At 32.4% G+C, this 11,310-nt stretch overlaps 1 protein-coding gene across 1 annotated transcript in view; it reads left to right on the top strand.

Moving 5' to 3' along the window:
• Window positions 1–1,302: 1,302 nt before the first annotated feature.
• Window positions 1,303–11,310, top strand: part of LOC132715550 (WD repeat-containing protein 49-like) — a gene marked incomplete at its 5' end in the record, with an annotated part of 31,234 nt that continues 21,226 nt past the window's right edge. The window contains 3 exons of the mRNA XM_060698561.1: window positions 1,303–1,336; window positions 3,637–3,738; window positions 6,324–6,435. Coding sequence (XP_060554544.1) covers window positions 1,303–1,336; window positions 3,637–3,738; window positions 6,324–6,435 — 248 coding nt within the window. The remainder of the gene's footprint in view (window positions 1,337–3,636; window positions 3,739–6,323; window positions 6,436–11,310) is intronic.

Raw genomic sequence — 11,310 nt, 5'->3', positions numbered from 1 at the left:
ATGGCATGTAGCCAAGGATTTCGAAAAGGTCAATTGATTTTATGATGTATTTAAAATAAAACATAGATGATAATTGAGCCGCGTCAGGACAAAACCAACATAGTGCGTTTGTGACCAGCATTGATCCAAACCAGTCTGCGCTTTGCGCAGTAAAAAGCGCAGTCTGATCAGGATCCATGCTGTTCGCTGTCAGTTTCTCCACTTGTAACAGAGTTCAAGACTGTCAAAGTTCAAAAAAGTACAAAAAGAAGTCTTGTTGATTATAATGTATACGATCATTAAAGGAACTCCAGACTGAGGTTTCATGAAATTTTAAATTCTTACAAAATTTTATAATGGTAGTTCAACCAGGGTCTTTCAAATACAAAATTTATAGACCCTGGTTCAACTGAGCAGGCCAGAAATATGTAAAATTGAAAATTGATTTTTATATGTGCAATTTTTAACCTCCATTTGAGTAAAAAGCATTAATTCTAAACACTTTTTTCAATTTTTGGGTTATATATATTGAAAATTAAAATGATAATTCGAAAAAAAGAAAAAGAAAAAAAAAACGAAACTAAAAACGGTCATTGAATTTATTCAATTATTATAAATTGTCTTTGCACAACATTGATTGGTTTAGACCTAAATCAAATGGTACACAAATCTGGAAAAAAAAAATTTACAGTCCTGTCATGATGAAAAAAAACTTAAATGGAGTCCTTTTAGTACGAAAGACCGGTGGGGGCCTTTCAACTTCATGAATTCCCGATTTCAGCTTCGTGAATTTATGGAGTTAAATTCAAGAAGTTGAAATCGTGAATTCATGAATTTGAAATCGTGAAATCATGAAGTTGAAAAAATGTGAAATCGTGAAGTTGAATTCGTGAAGTTGAAATCGTGAATTCATAAAATGTTGAAATCGTGAATTCACAAAGTTGAATTCACGAATTCACAAAGTTGAATTCGTGAAGTTGAAATCATGAATTCATGAAGTTAAAATCGTGAATTTGTGAAGTTGAAATCGTGATTTCATGAAGTTGAATTGTGAAGTTCAAATTGTGAATTGACGAAGATGAAATCGGGAATTCATGAAATTGAAATGGCCCTACGGGTCTTTCGTACTATAGATATCAGACATCATTTTCAGCAGACAATCCTTTTTCCAAAAAGTTTATTGTATGAATTAAGGGAGAGAAAATCATATGAAAAAATTTTGTTTTTGTTTTGAATTAATTTTTTGTTTGTGGCATGTGTGTTTAACCTTTTTCTGCTTTTCACCCCATCCTTGGTTGGTTAACCTTTCACCTTTGAACCCTGTGTGAACTCTGTGACCTTCACTTAGTGTGGCAAGGTAGGTAACTATGATTTTTGTTTTTTCAATTTTATTGTTATTTTCACACCATATTAATATTAATAACTCAATTTTTTTATGGTCTTATATCATCAATATAATGCTCAAATGAAGATTTATCAATATTGTAAGTTCCAAAAAGCAAAATGAAACTTAGAATATTTGTTTTTCATGTGTCATATAAGAGGAATTAATTATCCTGAAAGCAATATTTTTAGGAGTAATGTCCCTTTTTAACAGAGAATATTTATAAAAATTGGCTACCTTTGCTTTGAACAGACGAGCGTTTATACCAAAGGAAGTACTCTTGTAAGCTTGTCTGTTTCAAAAAAAATTGAGCCGCGCCATGACAAAACCAACATAATGGGTTTGCATCCACGCAGTCTGATCAGGATCCATGCTGTTCACTTACAAACCCTATTTCAAGTAGAGAAACTGATAGCGAACAGCATGGATCCTGATCAGACTGCGCGGATGCGCAGGCTGGTCTGGATCCATGCTGGTCGTAAACCCATTATGTTGGTTTTTTCGTGACGCGACTCATTTAATTAAGACATTTTATAAAGTATCAATTTGAAACTTGAAATTCTCATTGCCTTCTATGACAAGGTGCAGTTGTTAGACAAGGGGCATAATTCTGTAAAACAATATTTTTGAAATTATGCCCCTTTTTAATTTAGAATTTTCAACAGACGAGCTTTAGATACTGCCTTTTAATAGCAGCGGTGCTTTTGTTTTTTTCTGATGTAGTGTTTTTTTTATTCTATTGAGATAGCTTGAGGTTACCTGGCTGAGATAGGGCTCGGAAACATGGCTTTTATCCGCATTGTTTTACTTTTTGTGTTCCTCTTTGTAAAACAGTGTACTGAACAGGAATCAAAATACTCTATAAATTATATAACTTTATATCCTTTAAACAGTGTGATACAACTTAATATCTCACTCATGTTTTCCATATCTCATCGGAGGGAATGTTTACATTTAAGTTGGCAGACAATATTACAAATATTTTTTTTCAGCACTAACTGTCTTATTTACCCCAGTTTGTTTGATTGGGTTTTACGTCACACCGACACAGTATAGGTCATTTGGCGACGTTCCAGCTTTACTGGTGGAGGAAGACCTAAGGTGCCCTTCCATGAATTATTTCAGGCATGAACGGGCACCTGAGTAGAACCACCGACGTTCCGTAAGCTTAGCTGGATAGTAAATTACCCCAGTGCTATGACATATGATTTTGTATTGTTTATATAAATGTCAATGATATATATAACATAATATAATACTACAAGCTAGTGTGACGTTGTTTTTCATTGGATAATCATGATGTTTATATAGCTTTATATACACTGTTGAAGAAATATAATTCTTTTAATTTAAAAAAAATTGTGTCTGTATTATAAATTCTTAATACATAATAAATTTTCAAGACAGGTTAATTATGACCATTTATAATACTGCTCGTTTGTAACGCACTTTTCATTGGATAATCGTGACGTTTATATAGTTTTATATACACGGCTGCTGTTGATTTATGAAGAAATTGCACTTTAATCTTCTAAAAATGATGCTTGCTGTATTATAAATTCGTTATGACAGGTTATATGGCTCAGGTTATATTTACAAACAGCCGTTTATATAGGGCCATATAACCTGTAAAAAAATCTACATAACTAATAATATAAACAGTTGGATATTACGAATAGAGAAAAGAATAATTAAAACCGAGCATCTGGAATTCGTGAAATTAGGTCAGTCAGCTGAATTGAGATGTTACGATGTGACAAAAGGGATTGTCACTGTAGCCTCTAACTTGCACATAAGCCTTAATAGTAAATTAATAAGTCACATCAGGTTACCTAAAATGATGCACAAGGGGAACCTGACCTGAGGTCTTCCTTGACCAGAACAGCTGGTAATTCAATCACATACATGTGAACTTTTTTCAATGATCAAGTGCGAGATTTTTCTCCAAAAAGAGGGAGATTTTCGAATTTGCAATAAACAAAGAAGAAAGTTGTGACATCAAAAAGAGGGAGATTTCTTTAACTTGAGAATATACCACTTACTTTTTTTACAAAAATCTTTGAAAATATGGCTGCAGAAAGTCACAGGGAGGTCTCCCCCGCTTAAAGTGGGAGATTTCACATGTATGATGTTGTTGTGATTTAATTAAACACTCACAAAAAAAAAAAAAAAAAAAAAAAAAAAATATTAATAAAATTGGGGAAAAAAAAAAAAAAAAAAAAAAAAAAAAAAAGGATTTAGTTTTATTCCTAATGTATTCTATATATTTACAGAGACTTGCTTGAACGTGGATCTTCACCACATAGCTATAGGAAAATACAAGAATGTAACATACACAAAATTCCAGGCACACATCAAGGAATGGGCGCGGCAAGGTGAGTGACACGCCCCTTTTTAGTTTTTAGCCACACCTACTTTTTTTTCACACACCTACTTTTTTTTTTCATACAAAATTTATAAGTATTTTTAGCCTGAATCTAACAATGTCCTGGGGGAGGACACTCATAACCTTTGTAGCTTTAATTGTGCCTGGTCCCAAAAAGTATTTTTTTAAATATTGTTCACATGCTAAATGTAATGTTGAATAAACATGTTTAAACCAAAAGTCTATTTTGATTTGATTGACAGAAAAGCACACAACTGTCAATCAACATAAAAAAAGACATTTTACACCAGATGTGTGAAATGAATTATAAAAATATTACATTAAAAGTATGGTTTTTAGCTCGACTTTTCTATGAAAAGGGGAGCTATCCTACTCGCCCCGGCGTCGGCGTCGGCGTTGGCGTCACACCTTGGTTAAGTTTTTCGTACCACCCCACTTTATTTCAGAAGTATTACAAGTATGGCTTTGAAACTTACCATACTTGTTCACCATCATAACCTCCATCTACAGACAAGAGTACATAACTCTGTCAAGGTTTTTGACAGAATTATGGCCCTTTTTTGACTTAGAAAGTGTATTGAGCTTCCTTCATGTAATTCAAATATCAGTTTACAACGCATTATCTACATAGTGGACCCACGAAAAGTAACCAGTCACCCACAGCCTGTGTGAAAGAGATCCACTTGTGACCAACTGACAACATCTAAAAAAGCTTGATAAAATTTATCTATTACTTGTATTATAAGGTAACTATAATACTTTCACATACAAAGTCAAATCTATATATTATGCTGATTGTACAAAAATATACTGCTTCCTTGGCATAGATTTCTTGAAAAATTATGTTATTATGTCATTTACCAAGGTGTTCTGAGTGACGTAAAAATACCTTATTCTCTCAAAGTGGGTTTAATACTATTAAATTTATTTAAGGCTCAACTCAGTTTTTTTTTCTTTCTTACCAGCCCTCTTTTGACTTAAACATTTCAAACTTTGCTGCAGTGTTCAAGGGTATCACACAATTCAGTAAAATAATTCTTCACTAAATATCTTAATGCTCATGGCCATTGTTCACTTTAAAAATACAGAGATTCTTGTATTGCCTTTTACTGCAAAAACTTTTTTTATTGGCAAGCAATAAAAAAGTCGAGCGCGCTGTCTTACGGACAGCTCTTGTTTTAATATTTTTTTAAGAAACTGCACTGAGATCTAAAAACCTAAAAATTGAACATTTGAATTTTTTTACATAGATCACCTGGGTGCACATAATACAGAAAAATGTACAAAGATGATTAAGGCTTTTTCTCAGAAATAAATTGAAATAAATATTTTTGTGCTATTGTTAGCCCAATTTGAGTGAAAAGCATTTCTGGGTCAATTTTCACAGTAAAAATGGTTATTCTGGAAAAGTGAGTCAGAGAGTTCATTGAAATTTTGCACACAAGTTACTTATCTAGACCTACAACAATTGGAACATTAATCTCGAAAAATATTTCGAGTCATATCATGTTAGAAAACCTCAGTGGAGTCCCTTTAAGAACTTTGTCAGTAGTCATTATCAAGGTAAAACTTTGAATTACAAATGTAATGTGCAAAATAATATCAGAATTTACTAAGTAAACATTATTTTTATCATCAACTTTGTCCCTTGCTCTTTTGTAGAGGTGCAACGATACCTTTTGATGCATCGAAAACCGGTTTTATGAGCGCCGATTCGATTCCCGATACCAACTGTAACGTTTTCGATTCGATTCCCCACCCAAAAATAAACATGGAAAAAAGTGAGAGTTTTAGTCCTTCCCTTCGCGCTTTATCACGTTACATACGATTGGCCAGTTAAAACTCGGTCATCCAATCAATGGGCGCGTAATGTTTTATTTCCGGCAAACAAGTCAAAATGGCTACCAACATCAATGTTGATAAAATAAAATTAAAAAATCCCCCTAAAAAAATTAAAATCAAAGGTTTGGGAACACTTTGAGTTTCGGGAAGGCCAGGACACGGATAAAACTACTTACAAAATATGCTTTACGGACGTGTCATATCCAAAGTCCGACAGTACATCTAATTTAATGCAACATATGAAACGAAAACACGATGTGGACTTGTTTGGTTCATTATTATTTACTTTACAATTTACATAATTTGTTAAATTCCTAGTCAGCAGAAGGTATCTGTGATAGTCATGTTACTGAGATTAATGATTATTTGCCTGATTTAAATTATTTTCCAAATAGACAAGAGCTTTTTATTCTCAAAAACACAATGATTGAGTCAAATAAGTTTATATAATAGTTATATTACAACAGAAAAGCAAAGCACTAGGTTGAAGGCCACTCACTTTTGGAGCATACAAGCAGAATTATATACCAAAGATAAATTAGTAATCAGAAATGTATCGAATCGAAAAAAATCGAATCGGAGTGTCTAAAATCGTAATCGAATCGAATCGAACATTTGGTGTATCGTTGCAGCCCTACTCTTTTGAGCAAAAACAATAATCATCATGGCTAGCTTTTAAACTCTATAACACAATAACTTATTCTTTTTTTCTGTTTGTGTTATATTTTTCAGTAAAATATTCACACTATCTGGAATGCTTCATCAGCTGTGCCACCAGCTCTACAAGGTCTGTTATGATTGGTTGGATGGAGAAGCACACGTCTGTCAATCAACCTACAAAACAGTAAGTGACACGCCTCCTTTTTTATTTGTTATACACGCCCACTTTTTTGTACTAAGTTAATTTGAATATTTGGATTGAATCTAACAAGACCTGTTTTAAGCAATTGGGTAGAGAAGCTCACATCTGTCAATCAGCCTAGAAAACAGTAAGTGACACGCCTCCTTTTTAATTTGATATATACGCGCACTTTTTTGTACTAAGTTAATTTGAATATTTGGACTGAATCTAACAAGACCTGTTATTAGTAGTTGAAGATCAATTCTCCAATTGGAGAAAATAACATCTGTCAGTCAACGTACAAAAAAGTTACATGCCTTCGTTTAAAAATTTTATTTTATAGACACGCCTACTCTATAAATTAAAAAGATTATAAAGTGTTTTTTTATAGCTTGACACAATAAGGTTGGCTGTTTGTCTGAAGGATTTTCAATTTGAAACTAACAGTTAACAGTTTTTGGTTTTAGAACATATGTTATTTGCTGTATATAATAGTAACAATAGGTATAAGTTACAAACACAGTCATTTGAGCCGCGTCACGACAAAACCTACACAATGGGTTTGCGACCAGCATGGATCCAGACCAGCCTGCGCATCCGGGCAGTCTGATCAGAATCCATGCTGTTCGCTTACAGACCCTATAACAAGTAAAGAAACTGATAGCGAACAGCATGGATCCTGATCAGACTGCGCGGATGCGCAGGCTGGTCTGGATCCATGCTGGTCGCAAACCCATTATGTTGGTTTTGTCGTGAAGGGGCTCATTTGTATGCTTGTATTTTAGAAATATTTAATTAAATATAAAACGTTCAACAACTTCTGGTAATTTATAATCATCATCTTATTTACATGTGTCACTCACTAGCTTGGTGGGAATAACGTAACGAATACGATATCTGAACTATGATAATTGGTAATTATACTGGTTAGTTATCCAGCTAAGCTGGGTAAGTGAACCGGATGCCTATATAATAACCCTATATAATGTGTTGACATTCAATGGTTTACAGTAAATACCTGGCAATCAAACAGTACTATAGACTAAAAATTAAAATTTTGGACAATGTTGGTGAATTGTTTTGATTTTATTTTAATTATAAAAAATTCATATAATCATGACCGTATAATAGTAGAATTATTTTACTGTTGTATTATGGGATATGTATTAGGAAATATCTTGTAGGTTAAATCACTCTTTTGGCTCGTATAGCAAGGTATAGATTGTGTGGAACTAGAAATTGATCTAGTTGACGAAATAATTGTATCATTAAGTTCATTTAAATCAGATAGCCTCGTGTTTTGATACTCCTCTATTACTAATTTGTGAAAGAGCTTATTTTTAGATGATAATTATGTAATCTCGTATGTGCTTTGATAAACAAAGATGGTAAAAAAAGGGTGGCCAACCCAAGTGATCTTTTGGTTACATTTTGTGATATTTTATAATATATTTAGGGGTTTACTGAATATTTGAAGCTATTTTGGTGACATATAAAGATTATGTTTATGAGATACTCGAATATTACAATATATTTTGTTGATAATTTTTAGAGATGACAATGTAGGAATATTTTTGGTGACATTAAATAATATTTTTGGTGATATTTAAGGAAGATTTTTGGTGACATTTTAGGAATATTTTTTGGTGACATTTAAGATTTTTTGATGACATTGAGGAATATTTTTGGTGATATTTAAGGAAGATTTTTCGTGACATTTTAGGAACATTTTTGTTGACATTTAAGAAATATTTGATGACATTTCAGGAATATTTGGTGACATTATAGGAATATTTTTGGTGACATTTAAGGAATATTTTTGATGACATTTTAGGAATATTTTTGGTGACATTTAAGGAATATTTTTGATGACATTTTAGGAATATTTTTGTTGACATTTAAGGAATATTTTTATATAGACATTTTAATAATATTTTTGGCAAGATTTTATGAATATATATTTTTAGGAATATGTCTGATGATATATTATGACTGTTTTTGATGAGCCTTCCCAGAAATGATGCAGGAGCTGAACTGTTCTCTGGTTAAATCAATGTGGCTTATTGTAATGATCTGGAGTGTAAACTACATGTACCAACACCACCACCTCTTTTAGCTAATAACACTTATTGAAAACCTATTGAATGAATTTGTAAATTATGTTTAAACTAAATGTTTACCAAGGAAAAAAAAAACAACTTTTTCCCCAGATTGCATTTTACAAATTGAGAAATGTCAAATATGTTGGCCACCCTTTTGTAAAGTGTTATAGAAGTTTTTGTTTTTAACTATAATTTTAATATGACATGTTAAATGTATCACTTTTTTAGTACATGGAGAACCTATATACCAGGGTAGGTGCTGAAGATATAGAACATGCACTCTTACATAATGAGCCGCGTCACGACAAAAACCAACATAATGGGTTTGCGACCAGCATCCGCACAGCCTGATCAGGATCCATGCTGTTCGCTTACAAACCCTATTACAAGTAGAGAAACTGATAGCAAACAGCATGGATCCTGATCAGACTGCATGGATGCTCAGTCTGGTCTGGATCAATGCTGGTCGCAAACCCATTATGTTGGTTTTGTCATGACGCGGCTCATATTGTGTTACGGGGGAGAATGAAAACTTGAAATACACAAATCTGTAGATTTACCGTATAGATTCTAATAAGAGACAAATAATGGTCGTTTTAGACATGTGTTCTTTATTGATTATTCTTTACCGTATATGTACTAATAAGCACCTCTTATACAAAGATACAAAGATTCAAAGAATATGAAGCATAAATAATTAAATCGTGATTCTTTTTATTTAACTATACATATGATAATACTAGTGAATAAGTGTTTTGGAACTGTGCCAAAACTGAATTTATTTTTAGCAACAACTTTTCTATTTATAGTAACAAATCTAAAAAAAAAAATCTCTAAAAACAGTACTTCAGGGTTCAAATTTCATACATTCATATGCCTGATTGGGAGCATCAGTGTTATTTTTTTCCACCAAAATATTTGGCGAAATTCAGCCCTATTCCCCACTTAAAAAAGTATGGGCCCCCTTCCCCAAAAGTGAAAAAAATACACTAAGTATAATATTACTTAAGACTAGTAGCAAATAAAATCATTCAACTTGACCTGGTGTTGTGTGTAGCACACCTGTTTAAAATAAAAAATGAAGAGAAGTTCAACCTCATAAAAAAACACCCCTTTCTTAAAAGTAATACAGTCTTTGATTAGCACCCCTGTTATAAAAAAATAAACTACAGTGAAACCTGTGAACAAGGGCCATATAAGGGAGTGACAAATGATGGTCTTAATAGACAGATGGTCTTTATTTGGAGGTCATTTTGTCAATGGAGGGTTATCAAAAAGTGGCCTTTATTTGACTGGGTGCCTTTATTCAAAGGTGGCTTTTTAATACAGGTTTGACTGTACATGTAATATGTGTTCCATGTTTAATAAAGATTACATAGCCTCAATTAAGCACCTCATTTAAAAATGATGCAGATTAAAAAAGAAAAGGAAAAAAGGAATGTTTTTTTTTTTTATTGAACTGATTGTACAGAATAAAAAAAGCATTCTTTTTGAACATAATATTATATTGAAGACTGACACTTACCCCAACCCCCATCTACCCCCCTCCTCTCGCCCCGACACCAACTGATGACATTTGTAAGTTTATTTTCAAGAATTTGGCATATGTGGGTTTTTCCAACCTAATCTAAAGGGACAAACAAACTTTGACCTTATTAGCTTCAGGGTGCACCACACTGTTCAATCTGGGGAGATTGACACGTACATCACGCTTATTTTCTATATATAAATGTAACTGAAACAATCTGTTTGTTTGTGCCCCTGAATTATCTGGGGGGAAAAAAACACTCATATATTCTTAACACAAGAGATATAAACTACAGTATATGTTAAGTTTAGTTTAGTTCACTAATGATTAAGTTATAAAAACAACAGATTTGTGTATTTCAAAGACCATACATTTGTGAAAAGCTACATGAAAAACTTGGCCTTTTTTTCAGCCATTTTCTAAGTACAAGTAATGTTGTAATTTTGAAAGCATTTTGTGAATCAGATTTTTTTTGGAATGCTAAAATAGAGAAAATTATACTATGGAAGCCCTAAAGAAAGTCCGAAAAAATTGAAAATGTTGCAGGCTCAGTTTGATTGAGCCACTTCATGGATGATACAATTATTTTTTTTAGATGCTTTATAACTTGTAAAGCATTCACTGAACAAGATTTTTCTTTTGTTTTAATCTGTATCACATAGCGGCTTTAATTAATCTGCAGAATTAGCATAAAAGTTGTCAAAATGTGCTGAAAATTCAAAAAGCTTTTCACGGATGTATACCAACACGTCCTGAAGATTTTATAGCTTATATATTTAGAACTGTAAAAACATGTAAATTTGTGGATATAAAATTTCGTGCTTTTTGTCATAAAAAACCAACAAGTTTTTCTCAATTTTCAGAGCAATCTAGTGGGGCTTCCAAAATATAGCGTCAAAAAGTGCTCAATGGGAATGACATGCTTAAGTACAGTCTGCTCCAGTTATATAAAATCATTAAAAAAAAATCAATCCTGTATTATATATTATATAATGATGATGAATAATGATTTCAATGATTGTTTTGTATTTTATTTTAAATCACAAATTTCTAGTTCTAATAGGCCCCACCCTTTTGAAATAAAATCAAGCCCCTGGGTTGTTAAATGGAAACAATATGGTAATATTACAGAAGGTTGAGTTCAAATTTGACTATAAAGTCTAAGACAAGAAATTTTCAAAATTAATGATCCACAAATTTTAGTGGTTTTACAGTTTATAGTGTTGTTATTAATATCAGGGCTGTAAA

This window comes from Ruditapes philippinarum, unplaced genomic scaffold, assembly GCF_026571515.1.
Source record: "Ruditapes philippinarum isolate M1 unplaced genomic scaffold, ASM2657151v2 ctg9705_1_1_1_1, whole genome shotgun sequence".
In the NCBI taxonomy this organism is placed as follows: Eukaryota; Metazoa; Mollusca; class Bivalvia; order Venerida; family Veneridae; genus Ruditapes; species Ruditapes philippinarum.
This window is presented reverse-complemented; position numbering and strand designations above follow the sequence as displayed.